Raw genomic sequence first — 19604 nt, 5'->3', positions numbered from 1 at the left:
CATGATATTTTACAGACTTTACTATTCCTAGAACAAACTTTAAAGATTGCTTTCTAGTTTCAGCATCTCTTAACAATATTTTCCTGGTTTAGAAACAAAGGATCAGATTCCAGATAGGCATAATCCAGCACTTCATTTTTTTATATCCAGCCAATAAATCGCTCCTGACAATAATTAATTAGATTTTGCCTGCCACATCTCTGCACTACTCTTTTCCACCTTGTCCAATTAGATGAAATGATTAAATGTTGTGCAATTAAAATGGCAGCCAGTGGGTCAAATCCATTCTATGTTATGCTTTACTCAGCTTGCCACCTTTTCTCCACAACTCATAGGACATAGCAGTGCACCAAGTAATGACCTACTGCTGCCACCCCACAACACTGACCCAGAATACAGGTAGCTGTTTCTGCTAAAACTAAAGCAGATTAGCAAGTAAATGGGAGTAGTGCTGTGATTTCCAGGCCATGACAAGTCACCTCTATTCTCACCACCATTTTTTTAAACCCTAGACTGGAATTATCCACAGCTTTCCACCCCATGATGTCTACATAGCCCATGGCTTCAAGGGCAGTAACAGACTAAGCTTTCTCCCCCATTGCAGCAACACCACAGCTCGCTGTGGGAAACTCCAGAGAAGAAACTTGGCTGAAACTCTGAAAAAATGGCTGTGAATTCTCAGGGAGGTAGGTACCTATTACTAGTAATGCTGGGTGGGAGTAATGTCTTAAAATGAGTATCTAAACTAAGTGGACAAAATCCAGTTACTGGGACTGGATCCTGATTTTAAGGTAGTCCTCCTGTTCTACATCTCTTTATCATACATTGCAGAAAACTTAAGACATTATACTGTCTAAAGCAAAAGAAGGAGAAGGGTGTCCTCTAGTCACAGTATCACAGTATCACTAAGGTTGGAAGAGACCTCAAAGATCATTGAGTCCAACCTGTCACCACAGACCTCATGACTTCTAGACCATGGCACCAAGTGCCATGTCCAGACTCCTCTTGAACACCTCCAGGGACGGTGACTCCACCAGCTCCCTGGGTAGCACATTCCAATGACAAACAACTCTCTCAGTGCAGAACTTTCTCCTCACCTTGAGCCTAAACTCAGCTGCCTATTATAATGGACCAAATCCAACTGACTTACTCCTTCTCTGATGGTACAGCCTCATAGGATCACAGTTTCCCACCGTGTTATGTTTCTGGCATCTTGTAGTGCTGTGGCCCAGTCAGCATACTCTGAAGAAGGCCAGGAAGTAATTTACAGCAAAAGTGGAAAGTCAACCCTGGTAACACAGTATGCTGCTCATTAAACATAGAACAGAAAGTAGAAGTGAAAGCTTCTTGACACAGATCTAGACAAATCCACAGCTAACTCACCCTCTCAAGGGCTGCCCTTCATAGGTGCACATGGAGCTTCCTATTCCAATGCCAGGGTCCTGTGTAGCACTGCAATCATATTTTACTGAGAAACCCCAAAGCAAGATTTTGAACCAGGTATATGGATGCCTGGCTACTTCTGCAGAAGCAGCAAATGGTAGGAGAGAATTTGAAGCTTCTGGGAATCTGTACTTATATAAAGTATCTCTGAAGGACTTTTGAAGCTGAACTGGGCATATCAAAATGTATCAACCTATGCATCAATCAGATCAGGGCTTCCCTGTCCCAAAAGGTTTATTCAGGTGAATGTACTTCTTCTCCCTATTCACAAATGAAAGACAAGACTCTAAGGAGAGGAAGGGGGTAAGGCCAGGTAAATGGTTTAAAGGAGTCTTACTCAGTTATGACTCTTTAAATATTCAAGTTACTATTTTACCCTCATCTCTAGAGTCCCCATTATAATCAAATAAAGTCAAAGAGACTTTTTCTCTCAAATGTTCAAACTCTGCCAAACTAAGAATTTGGGACTGAGAAGTTATAATTTGCTCTGAAAAATCTTGATTTGATTATGAGTAACAAGTTCTCTCTTGGGACTACTTGGACCAGAGGACTGGGTTATGACAGGCTTCGAGGACCAGAGGGCTGTCAACCACTGCTGCGTGACTTTGGGCAACTTTCTCACTCAGCCTTGTCCAGGGAAGAAATATATGTACTTTGGATCTCATTTTCTTAAGAACTAAAATGTAGAATAAATCCTAAGAGTCTAAACAAGCATTTAACAGCAACAGCTGACCCACATGGGGCTGGCAAGTTTGGATCTCTGGAAGCCAGGCAGGAATAAAAGCAGAATTCTTAAAATTCTGAGATATTTCAGCCTTCATTTGGACCAGAAAGATAGAGCTACATCAGGGCCCTGCCATCTGAGAGCTGCAAGCAGACATTTTCACTAAATCCATTAAAAAGACAGCGGGATCTTCAGTGAACACTGTCAACTGAGAGCATGTCTTCTTGCACTCTGGATGGGCAGGACCCTTGTGGTAGGAAACTAGTGACTGTTTGGGGCACTGAACAATGACAGAGTGTTCTACTGTGTGCTACTCACCATCAGCAGTGTTAGCAGCATCAGTGTGGTAAGGGCCAAGGAAGAGCACAGTTAAAGATCTGCCCTTCACTCTAGCCCCTGGCAGTGCTGCTTGCCTGCAGCTCATCTGTATCTCTAGGCTGTCAGCCATGAAGCTGTCTAAAAATATTAGCGAGGTAATAGCAGCTTGCGTTATAGAGGCTTATACCTTCTGTCTGACTTTTTCCCAAAGCCAAAGCTTCGACTGGAAGCAAATGTGTGGTAATCAAGTTAGGAAAAAAAAAGAGAAGTCAAGCAAAAATCACAACTCTTGCTATTCCCTATTACTTGCTTAATTCAGAATTCCTGCAAACTCTCATGGGTCCTTCTGTGATTTGCCCCCCTGGCACGTGCCCATCTCCACCATATTTAAACTTTGAAAAAAGCATATATTTTAATTGCATTTCTTCACTTCAGCTCATGAGGTATGGCTTGTGTGTTACATCAAGCAGACGATTTTCTGGACAGCTTGTCATAATGCCCTTTGGCATCTTCCCTGTCAGCCTCCAGGAATTGTCCTGCGGTGATTAAAAGGTCCCGTCCAGCAATACACAGCATCATTTGTAAACATCCTATATACCATGCCATTTAAATTGTCTCAGCCCACCTGGGTGGGTTTGCAAATCTCATCAAGCCAAGATCTGACAAGAACACTGAGACAGTTCACCTGGCTTACTCCAAATTCTTGACTGTAATGAAGTTTTTAACAGGGCTTTGATACTTTTTTCCCCTTGATTTTCAGCTCTCTCACTTGATCCAATGAATACAGTCAGGGCATTTAAAATACAGTCTTTAGCCTCCTCTGCAAAAGAAAAGATACATACTCTACAATTAACAGTTTGTCATTGTTCATAGAAGAAACACAAATACAGCCCTATCTACTCATCTATCCTCCAAGCTGCTTGCTTATCAGTTTATCTTTTTCTCTCTTTCAGTATGTGCATATCTTTGAATTGTTTGAGGGGAAAAGTGTTTGGCTGGCTGCTTTATTACAATAGTTTGAATCAATTTTTTTCCTCTCTTTCCTGCACTCAACAAAAGAGCAGAGACATATCAACATCCCTTACCAAATTGCTATATCCTCTGTAACTTCTTCAGGGTACCGTTAACACGATGGATACATGACCCTAGTGGAAAAGAGATACACCATGGCATGTTTTTACACCTAATCAGCCTGTTACATCTATAGAGTGCATGGAAGTCCTGAGTTATATTATTTTCTCCAAATTAAAGATGTCACTTTAGAATCATAGAATTGTTGAGGTTGGAACAGACTGTTAAAGACAACACAGTCATACTTCCTGCCATGGGCAAGGCTATTGTGTCCAGTTCTGGACCCCCCCTAGTTTAGGAAAGATATTCACTTGCTGGAATGTGTTCAGAGAAGGGCAACAAAGCTGGGGAGAGGTTTGGGGCACAGCCCTATGAGGAAAGGCTGAGGGAGCTGGGGTTGCTTAGCCTGGAGAAGAGGAGGCTCAGAGGAGACCTTCTTGCTCTCTACAACTACCTGAAGGGAGACTGTAGACAGGTGGGGGTTGGTCTCTTCTCCCAGGCAATCTGTGACAGAACAAGAAGACAGAGTCTGAAGCTGCACCAGGGGAGGTTTAGACTGGGTGTTAGGAAGAAATTCCTCATAGAGAAAGTGATTGGCCATTGGAATGTGCTGCCCGGGGAGGTGGTGGAGTTGCCATCACTGGAGGTGTTTAGGACAAGACTTGATGGGGTGCTTGGTTGCATGGTTTAGTTGATTGGATGTTGCTGGGTGATGGGTTGGACACGATGATCTTGAAGGTCTCTTCCAACCTGGTCTATTCTATGCTATGCTATTCTATTATTTCATTACATTTGGCTGATCAAAGCCCCACCCATCATGGCCTTGAATATTTCCAGGGACTGTGCATTCGCAACTCATAGTAAAAAAATTCTTCCTTATATCTAATACAAATGGAACCTCTTTAAGTTTATAACCGTTATTCCTTGTCCTGTGACTACAGTCCTTGCACCAACAGAGTCTCTCCATTTTTCTTGGAGGCTCCCTTTAAGCATTGAAAGGCTGCAATAAGGTCTCCATGGAGCTTTCCTTTCTCCAGACTGAACAACCCCAACTCTCAGCCTTCCTTCACAGGATGAGGTGCTCCAGATCTCTTACCATTAGAGCTCCCTGATGGTCTTGAAGTATGGATTGGTATTTATTTTGTATTTCTCCTACTTAAATGCCAGGGTGCAATACTCAAATAAGTCAAAAAATAAACCAATAGCACCAACACAGTTAATTATTGCAACATTGATATAATTTCCAGCTGGCTTTTCTATTCTTCATTTTCTGATAATTTTAAAGACACTTATTATTTAGCTTTATTTCATTTTTCCCCCTCTCAGTTTTTCAAGGTTAGGTTAGGGTCAGCAAAAGCTGAGAATCTTTTCAGAAAATGTCTCATTTTGATGACAAAAGAAAATAAAGTATGTACATTTTGCAGACATTTTAATGGGCTTTTTAACCTTTTGTTTTAATTTTTTTTTAGGACCAGCTCCAGCTGTGAGACTTTGACTTAGTGACTTTCAGAAAATGATTTCTAGTTGAAGTCAGGACTTTATCTGAGGACCAGAATAAAAATATAGCATTTAATGAGCAAATCCTGCATATATGTTTTTGCCAGGGTGAACTATATGCACTTTGACTAGGTGCTGGGGTTGGGTTTGTTTTTTTGCAACTGCTGGTCATGAATTTGACTAGAGGACTGAACCACTGTAAAAATTCAAGAAAAAAAGAAAAGGCAAAATTACTCACAAGATGACTAATTTACTGGTTGTGTCCACATTGGCATTCACACTTGTAGTCACTACAAAACAGTGTCTTCACCAGCAAAATTCCACCATAGGAATTGCTAGGGTTGTTAGGGTTGGAAGGGACCTCAAGGATCATCTAGTTCCAACCCCTCTGCTATGGGCAAGGACACCTCACACTACATCAGGCTGTTCAGAGCCACATCCAGCCTGGCCTTAAAAACTCACAGGGATGAGGCTTCTACCACCTCCTAGGACAACTTGTTCCAGTGTCTCACCACCCTCATGGGGAAGAACTTCTTCATAACATCACATCTGAATCTACCTGTTTCTAGTTTTGTTCCATTCCCCTTAGTCCTATCATTACCTGACACTCTAAAAAGTCCCTCCCCAGATTTCTTATAGGCTCCCTGAAGATACTTGAAGGCCACACTAAGGTCTCCTCGGAGCCTTCTCTTCTCCAGACTGAACAGCCCCAACTCCCTCAATCTATCCTCATAGGAGAGGTGCTCCAGCCCTCTGATCATCCTCATGGCCCTTCTCTGGACATGCTCCAGCATGTGCAGATCCTTCCTGTAATAGGGGCTCCAGAACTGGACCCACTACTCCAGCTGGGGTCTTACCAGAGGGAAGTAGAGGGGGAGAATTACCTCCCTCGACCTGCTGGCTATGTTTCTCTTGATGCAGCCCAGGATGTATGCTAAATGTATGCCAGAATGTATGCTAAAAATCACCAAGTGCAAGAAAAATAAACTCATGTATTTGGTTAAAGCATTTATCCAACTCCTCTAGCCAGCATTCGTTTCCCCTGATGATAACTACATTAGTAAACACTGTGCAATCAGCAGTAATCCTTGAATATTAACTTGCTGTTTCTGTACTACCTTGCTGAACTTGGACTGCTTAGAATACTTCTTCCAAGTAATTAGGGTATTTTCATAGAGCATCATTCCAGAATTACTAAGCACCTTGACAACTTTCATGTATTCTTCTGTCACAGCACATTTAACAGCAAAGTCTCAAGACCCTGGCAAAGAAATAATTAAGAAACATGAAAACTGTTGATTCAGTGCAGAACTGCAATGCTTTGGGATTATATGCAGCGTGGGTTTGCTTATTTTGCCACCAGACACAATGTATGGCTGACTCTGAGTGGATGATGCTTTTCTCAGTCTATCACTTTTGCATACCTAGACCAGATATTTTTCACAGATATGTGAAAAAAATACCCAAATTAGAGCAATTATTAGAGGTGACAGTTTTATGGTAGCCCAACACTAAAGTCTGCCCAGCACAAATGTGCCCTTACTGTTAATGAGGTAGAGAGGGGTTTATTTGTTAAGAAAACTTGTCACCTCTTGTTTTAAAGTTTTATGTCTCATCCCCCATCTGATAACTTCCTCCACAGACTGATGTTACAATCTCTTTCATGACAAGTAAAGATGACAGGGCACCACTTGGAGCTGCAGGTGGAAGAATGAAAGGAGAAACAGAGGACCTCTGAATAAAATATTCTATTTTCATGTTAACAACTCCTCTTAATAAAACAGAGGAGAGAAGCATGCAAAATACATAGGAGCTACAATGAGCTGAGTTGTCTCTACACAGTGTTGTCTCAAAATTATGCAGCAGGCATCAGCAAATTGTTCTTCAGGGGTTTAAATTTCGCTGGGGTGGTAGCAGGAGGAGGTGTTTCACAGAGCAGCCAAAAATAAGCAAATGAAAAAGAAAATTCCCTTGGAAGCAGTCATAAAAAAAATCCTAAAAAAAATGCATCTGTAGAAGACACTAAAGTTTCTCTGACAGCATTTGCAGGCAGTGCTTTCTCAATACTAAACCTAGCAAGCCCAGTGGTGTTAACCCACAAGACCTAGAGTGGCCCACAAACTATTTACAAGACCACAAGATACAGTAAAATGGGAATTAAAATACCAGTGAGTAATAAGGGAAATTCATCTTTACTTTTATCAACTATTCAAATCCATTTAAAAGTCTTTCAAGTCTTCCAGATGTTCCTTCGGTGTCAAAAGAAGCAGCACTGAATAAATGCAGTCTCGGGAAAGCCTGATGCCAAAGGCTTTGCTTTGTATCTTTCTGATCTATCCCAGTGCATCCCTGTAAAGTCCCAACAGTTTAGATAGTCCTGGAAGCTGTATTAGAGCAACAGCTCAGCCTTCCTTAGATGTCAGAATACAGCCTTCATTCTCCACAGATATTACAGGCCTCATTCTCTGCATAATACAGCTGTGGCCTGCTTGATCCCTTCAAAACTATTTGATTTAAAGAAAGCACCAAGAACAGGAGAGATTATCCTCCCAGCCTGCCTGCCTTCAACACTGAAGACTTCTGGCTATTTTCATTTCTGCCCTCAAGAATATCTGAAAGTTATTCTTCTGACTTTTCAGGTTGATCAGATTTTGCATATTGCCAAGCCAAAATGTGTAAGTAAAAAAAACAACCCAACAACAAGCCAACAGCCAAACAAATCACAGGGCACTGAGCAAGGCTCTACACAAGTTATACATTAGCACTGGCTATAAAGGTGATGCTGTAGAAGTCTGGATTTCAACTGTACATCTGTACCCTGTTATGCTCCAGTTCCCATTTGCTCTTCTTGCATGTGGAGTCAGCAGTGGCCACTGCCAAGGGCTGCTCTTTCGATTCAGCACTGCAATGCCTATTTTGTCCTCAGGTACTTAGCTGCACAGAACTGTAAAAGCATATTACACATGGACAGCTCTGTTTTCTACTGTGGATAGTTTTGAGGACAAGACATATAACTGCAGCTAATGGTATTTAGTCTTTTTCCCAAGGTCACAATGGTCATAATATGCCAGAATGAGATGCAACTCTTCCTCCACAAGTTGTATTATTTTCACTTTTGATAGCAGAAATGCAGTCTAGCTTACACTGAGGTGAGTTATGCAAGGGATATTTTCTTCAAGGTGAAAATACAGGCTAACAGTTTCATGTTTTGTTTATGGCTGTAGGGAATTAGATGGATGGTTGGAACATCTTTTCATCTTTTCAGCTTACTCTTTGCCTTTGAAGCTCCAAGCCTAAGTTCTCATATTTGCTAGGTTCTATGAGACCTTCAAAGTTTGAGCTGCATGGAAAGGGAAAAATAATAATTTTTATCATTATTCTTATTGCAGCCATCCACCAGCTCAATTCACAACCCAACACTGGACATAATAATGGGAAACTTCAGAAGCTTTGGAGCGTAGTACTGGACACAAGGATCCACGAGCAGAGTCATTCTTTGCAGCTCTCTGACCCTCTTCACTGAGTACAATTTTGTTGAACATCTCAAAGACTGTGTCCCAAGATTTTTAGGCCTTCCTACGTTTATTAGTCCCCCCCACAAAAGAGATGTATGGGGTTGTGTGTTGGCACATGACATTTTGAAACCATGTTAAAAGTCCTAGAAGAAAGAGGAATGCTACAGATATATATGTGCCTGTCTACACAGACACACAAACCCAAGTTTAAGTTAAAAATGTAATTTCAGTTTGTAAAAGCTTCAGCCAGCACAGGTTCTCATGAACGATTAAAAAGTAGCAGCAGCAGCAGCAGCAGCAAACACAATCTGTGATACATCCTTTGCAGACCAAATACAAATTCAACTGGGGAAGTAAATTTGACCTAGAGCTCTTATTTCTTTCAGAAATTAAAAGAAAATATTTGACTGAACCATTCCTGAATCTTGATATGTTCAAAACCTGTGTTTTTTGGCACAAACTTACAGGTTAAAAGCTACCACAGGGACCTCATTTTAATCACCTAGTTCAGCTTCTTCAAACTTCAGGATTACTATTTTATCAGGAGTTTCTCTTTTAAAAGCCAGATTGACAGGACATAAGCCAACTTCTGCTCACAGGTGGACTACTGCCTGCATAAAGATGATGAGAAGTCTCCAGTGTAAGCAAAAAGCAAAGTAAGACAGAATACATTAAAAAATTAAGCTTAGCTTTTATTATGACAACCATATTTGCAGGGAAATTCCAGTGTCTCCTTCATTCCTCAGCTTTCTTTTCCACATAAGGCAAAGCTACACTAATTGCTACCTCATGACAACATTCAGGTGTCTCAGGTTAAGCATTTTATGGCAAGTGTGGTTACAAAGCTTTAGACTGGCTATGCAAATCATTGCCATGGAAAGGAAATGCAAAAATATCTGCCTGCAATCAGCACCATGGGATGAGAATCAAGCACAGCAGAATCACTGGGTAAATCTGTGATGACTAAAACTAAAGGAGATAAAACTCCAAAACCAAAGAAATTTGCTTGTAAAGAACTCCAGAATGAATTTTGGGTCTACATCAAGGGGTTATTTTTCAGTAGCTGTGGACACAAGAAGTGTTTGGGTGCGAAGTCATATCATCCATTACAGGCATCTCTCATACTAAAAGCTGTGAGATGCTCAGATTCTGTCAGAACCGTGTAGGCTACAGCCCTAACTGAATTTAGATACAAGCTGCACAGCATAAGTTAATGCAGCAAGGAGTTAACCAGTGACAGAGCTATGATATTTCTTTAAGGTGACTTTGGCATCAGACTTGAAAACCTTTTGCCATTGATGTAACTGACTGACATTCAAAGATTTAGCAAAAAGGATCTTGGCTGATTCATACAGCTTGAAACCTGACTGGAAATCTTGCACTGCTGCTTAGAAGCAGTATCACAGAGAGATTGAAGCTCATAGTGAAGAACTGTGTGTGCCTAGCTTACTGGTCATTAACTTGCTCACTTTCAAGGCCTGGACCAGAACCACTCAGTTGAAATCAGAACTGAAGCCACTGGAGGATGTCCTCTGTTACCCATGGTAGAAATGCTAATATTCTCAAAGACTCCAAGACTTCAGACTTTGGCCCTTACTGGCTGCAGGACCAGAAAGATCTCTCCTTTGTATTTGGTGCAAATAAGTTTCTGATGAACAGAGTTGTGTTTGAACTCAAAATGATCACAAGAAATTGCTGAACTCTAACCTCTCAAATCAATGTTTCCTTCAGACTATTTGTCAGTTTATTTCAGACCCCCCATAAACACCTAACAGGAGGAATCATGCCCCTTTTGTGTGTAAGTTCAAATTAATTTCAACAAATCAGCAGTGCAGATTGCATTCTGCCACACTGCCTTCAACCTCTGTTTCAGCATCTCTGTAAGAAGGAGAACTTGTCGAGGAAATGAGGATTTTTGGACTTACCAGTAGAACCTGTTTGGTGCAACTCCCTCATGAAGCAGCAGCCATCTTCTGCCAAACTCCACTGAACTGAATAACTGGGGACAAAACCAAAAAAATCACAAATTGCAGTAAATCACAAAAATGGAGACATTAATCTGAAGAAGCCTGTATCACTTCTTAGATGACAACTTTACCTCCTCCAGTCTCAAAGCAGCATGCATCTGAAAAGTGTCTGTGGTCAGAAGCAATACTGAGCTGCGTGACATAGAACCATAGAATTGTTAGGGTTGAAAGGGACCTCAAGAATCATCTAGTTTCAACCCCCCGCTGCCATGGGATGGGACACCTCACACTAGATCAGGTTGCTCAGAGGCAGATCCATCCTGGCCTTAAAAACCTCCAGGAACAAGGCTTCTACCACCTCCCTGGGCAACCTGTTCCAGTGTCTCAGGACCCTCATGGTGAAGAGCTTCTTCCTAACATCCAATCCGAATCTACCCATTTCTATTTTTGCTCCATTCCCCCTAGTCCATAGGGCACAACTGGTGAGGGATCACTGTATGGGTGGGCACCCAACAACCTTCCATGACTGAAAACTCATCATCTAGCATTTTCTGGTACTCCTAGGTGGTAAAATCAGGCAGTGTGGGAAGGCTGCCTTTTACTTTTTTTAAACTTGTGGTAGACACCAATTGTACAACATAGCACAGCAGTTTGATAACCCTGGCCTAGCCCTGACAACAGATATACATGGCTGCCTTCCCTGATACTATGTTAGAAGGTCATTCTTGTGCCAGCCAGCAGCAGCTATCCTTAGAGAGCTTGTTCAATCTGGTACCAAAAATGTTCTCTAACGTGTTCAGACTTCTCCTGCAGGACTGAATGAATCACTGCCACGAATTACTTGTACCATGGAAGCTTGTGAGTCTCCCTTTGCTCTTGTCCTTCTGCAAACAACGTTGACACCTTCTCCTAGTCTGGTCACACAAACAATATCCAAATACATCAATCATTTCAGAAAATCTTTCCATGATAAATACCAAACCACACTGAGAAAGGTCATCAAAAGGCTATGTTACAGGTATTATATAGACTTTGACTTGTCTTTGTGGAATGATATAAAATGCTGCTGTCTTGGAGCACTTACAAACAGCAGTTTTCCATAAAGGCCATCAGGTAATTCTCAGAAGGGTACTAGAAGGAAGGATCACTTGGGTTCTGCCTTTCTTTTGCTTTGTTTAATTTCAAACTTCTCATATTGCCGTGGGTTAGTTGTTTGGGCGGTGTTGGATTGGTTGATGGGTTGGACGCGATGATCTTGAAGGTCTCTTCCAACCTGGTTTATTCTATGTATGTATATGGAAGCACTAAGAGGCAGTTTCTCCTGTAGTTTTTGTAAAGATTCATCTTATTTCCCCTCCTTCCTTTGCTTAACAGGCTTGGACAATCCCCTACTCTGGCAAGGAAGATGTTGGATCCCTTTTTTGAACATCAGTCTGCCTTTGCATACTACTACTTAGGGGTTCTTGCATAAAATGCAAACAATCTGAATCATTACGTGCAACCCATGGAAAATCTTTTCTGAAATGAGTAGTGGCAGTGGATAGGCAATGAAGAGAAAGATGGATGCCTGTGAAAATGACTGAGAAAGAAAGAAAGAAGGTGATTTAAAGCTTCAGGCTGATCAGAAGGATGATTTGAATGTATTTTAAGAATTGTGATGTAAGAAACTTTAGAATTTGGATGTAAGAAAACATCTACTTCTTATTCCACATTACATTCTCAATACAAATCCCTATCACTCCCAGCTTTCCTTCTGCAAAACCTTGGAAGGACATAAAGAAACCAATTGCAACAACTTTTTGGTAATCAGCAAACAGGCATACATTGAAAACTACCTCAAAATATGAAAGCTAAACATTCACCTCTTTTTCTCATCTCTCTTGAACACTGTCAAAGAGAGAGTGAAGAAGCTGGAGTGGATAGAAGATAATGAGGGTGAGAAAAGGAAAAAGAGAGTTTAGCTTTATGGACAGAAATTGGTCCACTTTTAAAACCTCAGTAATGAGTGTTAGTTTTCCTTAAGATGCTAGATAGATTTTCACTTCAGATTGCAGGACACCCTAACTACAACTAAGGAAGGTCTTTTCCAACCTGGCCTATTCTATTCTATTCTATTCTAGTCTAGTCTAGTCTATTCTCAGAATTAAAGACATCTTTTGGAACATTTAACAATGACTTTTGTAAACTGCTCTGAGGTCACCTAATTAAAAACTTTACTGTTACAGGAGGTATTTTGTTCCCTTCACATTCAAAATACATTTCTGTATCCATTTTTTGTAATTACAGCACAAATTAAAAAACATAATAACAATAACCTACTGTCAGTCTATCTTTTCTATGTCAGTGTGCTCCCTTTCATGACAAAGCAGTTTCTTCTGTGTCAAGTCTTTGACATACAGTAATTCAAGCTTTAATAAAGTTCTGATCATCCTTTAATAAAGAACATGGAGCAATCCAAACAACTCAGCAAGCATCTCTGTGTTTCCCAACCAGGAATATATAGGATATAAGCTTTCCAGAGACATCAATGTTTAGATGGCTGAAATAATCACAGCAAATGTTTCCCCCAATTTGTATCTCTCATTACTCCCTCTCTAATTTTCCTGAGCACAGCTTTCAGCAGGTTATCCCTTCTGAATTTGCCGGTGATAATCACAGTAACCAGAATGAATTACAGCATGTGAAACCTTTCACTGTGCTTGTGCAGCATCCTCCTCCATGTCTGCAGTCCCACTGCAGTGCCAGTGGTTGAACCACCCCAGTACCACAGCTTCCCACTGGCTCTTTCAGCACTACTTTTCAGAGAGGCTGTTCATCTGGTACATCCAACACCTCCCCAGCAGAACAGAAACTGTGATTCACAGAACCCAGGGAATCCTGCTTTCTTGTAGTGTGTGCCCTGAGCTAGATGTGATTCAGACAAAAAGCAGAGAAATGCAAGACACTGTAAGTTTGTTCCTAACGAAGGAAATAGATATAAAAGTTCTGTTCTCAGGACTTGCCTCTAAAGTTAGAAGTCAGTGCACAGAGAGTTGCAGACAGCATGCAAGAAAAGGCAACAGCTCTCAAAGTGAAATATCAGCTCCCTGGGAACCCATATCCAAAGCTCTCATTGTCTTTGATGAGACACTTTAATAACCAGGCTTTAGAAAGTTTCCCCCCCTCCTTTCCCATTATTTCAGCAACAATCCCAGCCTTTACTGATTTACAACAGCACCAGTATCACTAACGTATCTTTGGCAAAGGGAGAATTCCCCCACCTCGTGTCACCCTCCACAAAAGAAAACCTTTCACAATGAGGTTGTTTTCAGATATTTTTTCCTAAGTATTGTTCATTGTAGACTGTTTATTTAGATGGACTAGAAAAAGGAAACATTTGAAGGCTAGATGTTTGTCAAATATCAGTTATGATCCAGCTGCGATTAGTTTCCCTCTCTTCACAGTTATTGTGCATGTATTGATATTTTTTACACCCAGCATCACATTTTCCGTTGTTATAAATGCCCTCTCTCTTCTGGGACTTCTTGTGACAGACTTGTGCATGGAGTTTCTTCAGAGATGCCATTTTATTTCCTTTGGCAAGCACTGCTACCTAATAACAATTTTCATTACTAGACTGAAATTAGATAATGCTCTTTTGGTACATTTCTTTTTCAAGCACAAATAGAAAACGAATCTATCACCAATTCAGTGTATCTTTTCATCTGAGGGCCAAGGAATGATCTGACATTTCTGTTTTCCCTATGACAAAACTGTTATGAAGTACAAATCTTGTATTGATCTCTCAGATTTGACCCTAGCTCATCAGGGAATAATTCTCTTCTTACTTCCTCCTCTTTTGTACACATATTTCCCTAAGTAATACCTCAGCACTCAACAATAATTAATAGTCTGGTTTTGGTTTATTTTGCCTTTATAAATCCTAATATTATGTGAAGTAGAAACCTACTGCCTATCTCTTTTAGATGGGAAAACATAAATGTGAGGGGAAAGTAAAGATTGTCCCAAGGTTACAAATATGTTCTGGGGCTGAGAAGGGATTCAGATGAACCCTCTGAACTTCAAGACAGTCCCCTACCTATAGAAGGAGCCTTCTCACAGCACTGCACTACTGTCTTTGGAGTAGAGAAAGCTGACACCTGAAAACTGAACTTCTTTCCTTATCTACCCAAACAGTATCTGTATGTTACTCATCCACTCCATTATTTGTTTCCCAGCTTGTGTGAGAAGCATAAGAGCTGCTCACATATTTCACAACGATAGTGTAAGCTTCGTCTTAAAATAGTTTGGGATATCTAAGTAACAGCAGAAATACAACTGCCATGTAATCTTCTCTTTCCCTTCTAATTTCTTGATCCTTCTAGCACTAACTTTAGATGAAAATGCAGAAAAATAAATAGGTTTAGAATTTTGTAGCTAAAACAACCAAAGCATTTCATGAAGAGGTAGAAGCTGTATGTTTGCATTTCTATGTATAAATATGTACACATAAAATACAAATATGAATTTCCATGTGCATGGTGATGACTACAAAGATGTATTTTATGTGAAAATGAAATATGTAGCACAAATTGGTCAAATATGATTGGTTTATTTAGTTTAGCTTGATAGCTTGCACTATAAAAACACAACTAAATTCCTTAAAATGTAGGGAGAATAAAAAGAGATGGTGTTAAAAAATGTTCTATGAATAGAATAGAATAGAATACACCAGGTTGGAAGAGACCTTCAAGATCATCACATCCAACCTATTATCCAACACCACCTAATCAACTAAACCATCCAACCAAGCACCTTATCAAGTCTCTTCCTAAACACCTCCAATGATGGTGATTCCACCAGCTCTCTGGGCAGCCCATTCCAATGGGCAATCACTCTCTCTGTGTAGAATTTCCTCCTAACCTCCAGCCTCAACTTCTCCTGGTGCAGCTTGAGACTGTGCCCTCTTGTTCTGGTGCTGGTGGCCTGGGAGAAGAGACCAACCTCCACCTGTCTACAACCTCCCTTCAGGTAGTTGTAGAGAGCAATACGGTCTCCCCTGAGCCTCCTCTTCTGTAGGCTAAGCAACCCCAGCTCCCTCAGTCTCTCCTCGTAGGGCTTGTGTTCCAAAGCCCTGCCCAGCTTTGCTGCCCTTCTCTGGACACGTTCCAGCAAGTCAACATCCTTCCTAAACTGAGGGTATGAAGACTAACTGGAAATTTTTTTGGCTCAACTGGTCTAGCCTGCAACACTACCTCTAGAAAGGAAAGTGTGAAGTAGGGAGAAGGAAACATAATTCTACATTTTTCTTTTCTTCATCTCTAGAAAACCTCTCCAAAGCAGAAAGTTCTCCAGGTCTTAGCTTCACAAACCCTTTTTTTTTAACGTAGTTCTGGATATGTTCCCTTCTGCCAGGTACTGCACAGAAGGAACACTTGTGCTTCCTATCACGTGCTAGCTCACAGATGTAAAAGAGCTCTGGCCTTTTGATGACATCTATCTCATTCTTTCCTCATTTGCCTATACATTGTACCTCCTACACCACACATCTTCCCTTCACTCAGATTTCTAAACTCCTTAGTGCAGAAATCATCTGTTGCAGCATGTGTTTGCACAATGTAAAAGCTGGGGCTCCTAGGAGCTATTATAAATACCAAATGAATTATAATTGCAGACAGGCTTAAGACCAAATTTTCCCCATGACAAATATTTCAGTAAAAGCTTTCACTACTCAGAATGGTGGAAATGAGAGCATTTTACCATATTATTTCTAATCTTTTCGGTTTCCATCCACAAAGCAGCACAGCAACACAGGAGTTTTGCACTTAGTTGTGGAAGCTCAGCCTGGGGCTTGTGCCTTTCCTGGGGGGACTTAAATAGGGGAGTGGGTGGGGAGGGCAAAGTGGCCACACCTGGGGTAGGAGGAGACTCCAACAGAGCCCAGGTGCTCTGGGATTTGAGGGGAAAAGGGGGGAAATGGGGCAGGTGAGGGACTTTTAGGGTGTCAGGTAATGATAGGACTAGGGGGAATGGGAAAAGAAATAGAAATGGGTAGACTGGATGTTAGGAAGAAATTCTTCACTATGAGGGTGGTGAGACACTGGAACAGGTTGCCCAGGGAGGTGGTAGAAGCCTCATTCCTGGGAGTTTTTAGGACCAGGCTGGATGTGGCTCTGAGCAACCTGATCTAGAGTGAGGTGTCCCCACCCATGGCAGAGGGTGCTGGAACTGGATGGTCCTTGGGGTCCCACTCCAACCTCAGCAATTCGATGATTCTATGATTCTAAAACAATTTTGCAGTTTAGGCTGGATGTTAGGAAGAAACTCTTCACAGAAAGAATGATTTGCCATTGGAATGGGCTGCTCAGGAAGGTGGTGGAGTCACTATCTCTGGAAGTGCTTAAAAAGAGACTAGATGAGGCACTTAGTGCCATGGTTTAGTTGATTGAGATGGTGTTGGGTGATAGGTTGGACTTGATGATCTTTTGATGGTCTTTTCCAACCTGGTTAATTCTGTGATTCTGTGAACAATGTGGCTACTGTTGGAAATGTTGGATAGGACAAAACAATCATTAGCCTGTAAGATTTCTGCTTTACAGTGGCTTCAAAACCAGCTTTCAATAGAATCATAAAATCATAGTATCAGTCAGGGTTGAAAGGGACCACAAGCATCATGTAGTTCCAACCCCCCTGCCATGGGCAGGGACACCTCACACTAGATCTTGGGAAATATTTAGATACAAGTGCTTCTACTCTTCTCCTTGTTCATCAATGTCTTGTAAGCCTCTGAAGTGAAATACTATCACATCTGAACACCAGTATCAACATCAGTGAAGCTGGTATTAACTTGTATATTATAAAACATATATGTCTCATACATCTATCAAAAAAGGATTCAGAAGGTAATAAACTCCTTCAGCAGTTCTTACAGTGCACATGTCCTAGTGAGCATCATCTCTAATAAAGAGAGATATTTGTTTAGAAAACACAATCTTGTCACCAATTTTGTAGATAAAGGTTGCATACCTCCACTGGAAAACTACACAGAAACTTTAATGTGTAACACACAGGCTGATCCTCAAAACATCTCTCCCAGAAAAAATTGTGTGGGAGCCACAAGTACTAAAAAACATTAGACCTTCACTCACTGTTATGGAGCAAAACCAAATGACCCCAAGAACTCCTCATTTTCTTTATTTACCAGTAGCCTTATTTGTCTTTGTAATTTATTTTGCTTTTTAAACAGTCAACATGCATTTTTAAAACTCAAAAAAAAAATAGCAAAAACATGCATTTTGAGAGCCTAATGTTGTCTAGGCATCAGACAAATTTAATTCATTCTGATGTAATCACCAGTGGTATGAGAGTATGACCTACAGGAACTGTCTGGATTTGACTGAATGACAAAGTTGAGACCTTCTAACATAAGCTCACATATTTAGGACAAACAAAATGAGCTGTCAACAGTTTCATAAAATATTGTCCCAAGATATGCACTATAATAAAATTGGACTGTGCATCCTTCCTTACAAACACTGGATTTTCCCTGAGATTTTCTCAACCAAAAGTCTAGCACTTATGAAGCTGTTGAATTGTTTGTTTGGCTGTTGAACCTTACAAGTAAGAAAGCATGGCATCAACCAGGTGCTGCTAGTACAGCAAATTTGTCTTAAGGATACCAGTACCTCAAACTCTCCATACCAAAAGCTTACAACCACAGTCATCAAGTGATGCAAACCCAATAGTTACACATACCAACCACTGAGAATTTGAATAACTCACCAATTCTGATGCAATGCCATTTGAAGGGTGATTATAGCATCATAGAATCAACAAGGTTGGAAAAGACCTCAAAAATCATCAAGTCCAACCTGTCACCCAAAACCTCATGCCTACCAGACCATGGCACCAAGTGCCACGTATTGGAGGTGTTCAGGAGGAGACTTGATGGGGTGCTTGGTGCCATGGTTTAGTTGTTTAGGTGGGTTGGATTGGTTGATGGGTTGGAAGTGATGATCTTGAAGGTCTCTTCCAACCTGGTCTGGTCTGGTCTATTCTATTCTATTCTATTCTATTCTGTTCTATTCTATTCTATTCTGTTCTATTGAACACCTCCAGGGACAGCGACTCTACCACCTCCCTGGGCAGCCCATTCCAATGGCTAACAACTCTCTCTGTGAAGAACTTCCTCCTCACCTCGAGCCCTATGCTAGTCAAGACTTACAATCACCCCTTCTGCTCTTAAGAAATTCATTTTCCCAGACAAAATTTTCTGCCCCTTGTAGCTTCAGCTTCATACAAACACCTAAAATTCCTGCAGATGCAACTGACCCAATGTCCATGGTCTTTCATCATTCAGCATTTAAACTAACTGGATATTCCAACTAAAGATTTAGCTGATAAAAAAATAAATATCTGATAAAAACACTGATGCTACTTTACATAATGATCTTAAATCACGTGATAATTCCATGTGTTTCTTATGCTGATGAAGATACTCAATTTTATACACTGATTTCATTTCATGCAAAAAGCATCATGCATATGGAAAGTCAGAAACTGGCTAACAGTGATTTAACTTGCATGCTGGAAGTGACATGATTGGAATCCTTTAAGCAAGCTAGTAGTTCCCAGTATTTTTGTTTTACTTAAGAAATTTCCCCTAAAGAAATTATAATGGAATGCAGCATGGAGCCTAAGTTTATTTGTGGATTGCCCCTGTACACTGCACTGGTTAGGCCGCACCTCGAGTACTGTGTCCAGTTCTGGGCCCCTCAGTTTAGGAAGGATGTTGACTTGCTGGAACGAGTCCAGAGAAGAGCAACAAAGTTGGTGAGGGGTTTGGAACATAAGCCCTACGAGGAGAGGCTGAGGGAGCTGGGGTTGCTTAGCCTGGAGAAGAGGAGACTCAGGGGTGACCTTATTACTCTCTACAACTACCTGAAGGGAGGTTGTAGACAGACGGATGTTGGTCTCTTCTCCCAGGCAGCCAGTACCAGAACAAGAGGACACAGTCTCAGGCTGCACCAGGGGAGGTTCAGGCTGGATGTTAGGAAAAAGTTCTATACAGAAAGAGTGATTGCACATTGG

The 19604-nt window shown here is 41.0% G+C and overlaps 1 protein-coding gene across 3 annotated transcripts in view; it reads right to left on the bottom strand.

The window, feature by feature from the left end:
• Positions 1–19604, bottom strand: part of SORCS1 (sortilin related VPS10 domain containing receptor 1) — a 320163-nt gene that overhangs the window by 93541 nt on the left and 207018 nt on the right. For all 3 annotated transcript variants that reach the window (XM_054163380.1, XM_054163381.1, XM_054163383.1), the window contains exon 5: positions 10494–10567. In XM_054163380.1, the coding sequence (XP_054019355.1) occupies positions 10494–10567 (74 nt within the window). The remainder of the gene's footprint in view (positions 1–10493; positions 10568–19604) is intronic.

Source organism: Dryobates pubescens, chromosome 8, assembly GCF_014839835.1.
Source record: "Dryobates pubescens isolate bDryPub1 chromosome 8, bDryPub1.pri, whole genome shotgun sequence".
Lineage (NCBI taxonomy): Eukaryota > Metazoa > Chordata > Aves > Piciformes > Picidae > Dryobates > Dryobates pubescens.
The sequence above is the reverse complement of the archived record's forward strand: the minus strand, read 5'-3'. Positions and strand labels throughout refer to the sequence as shown.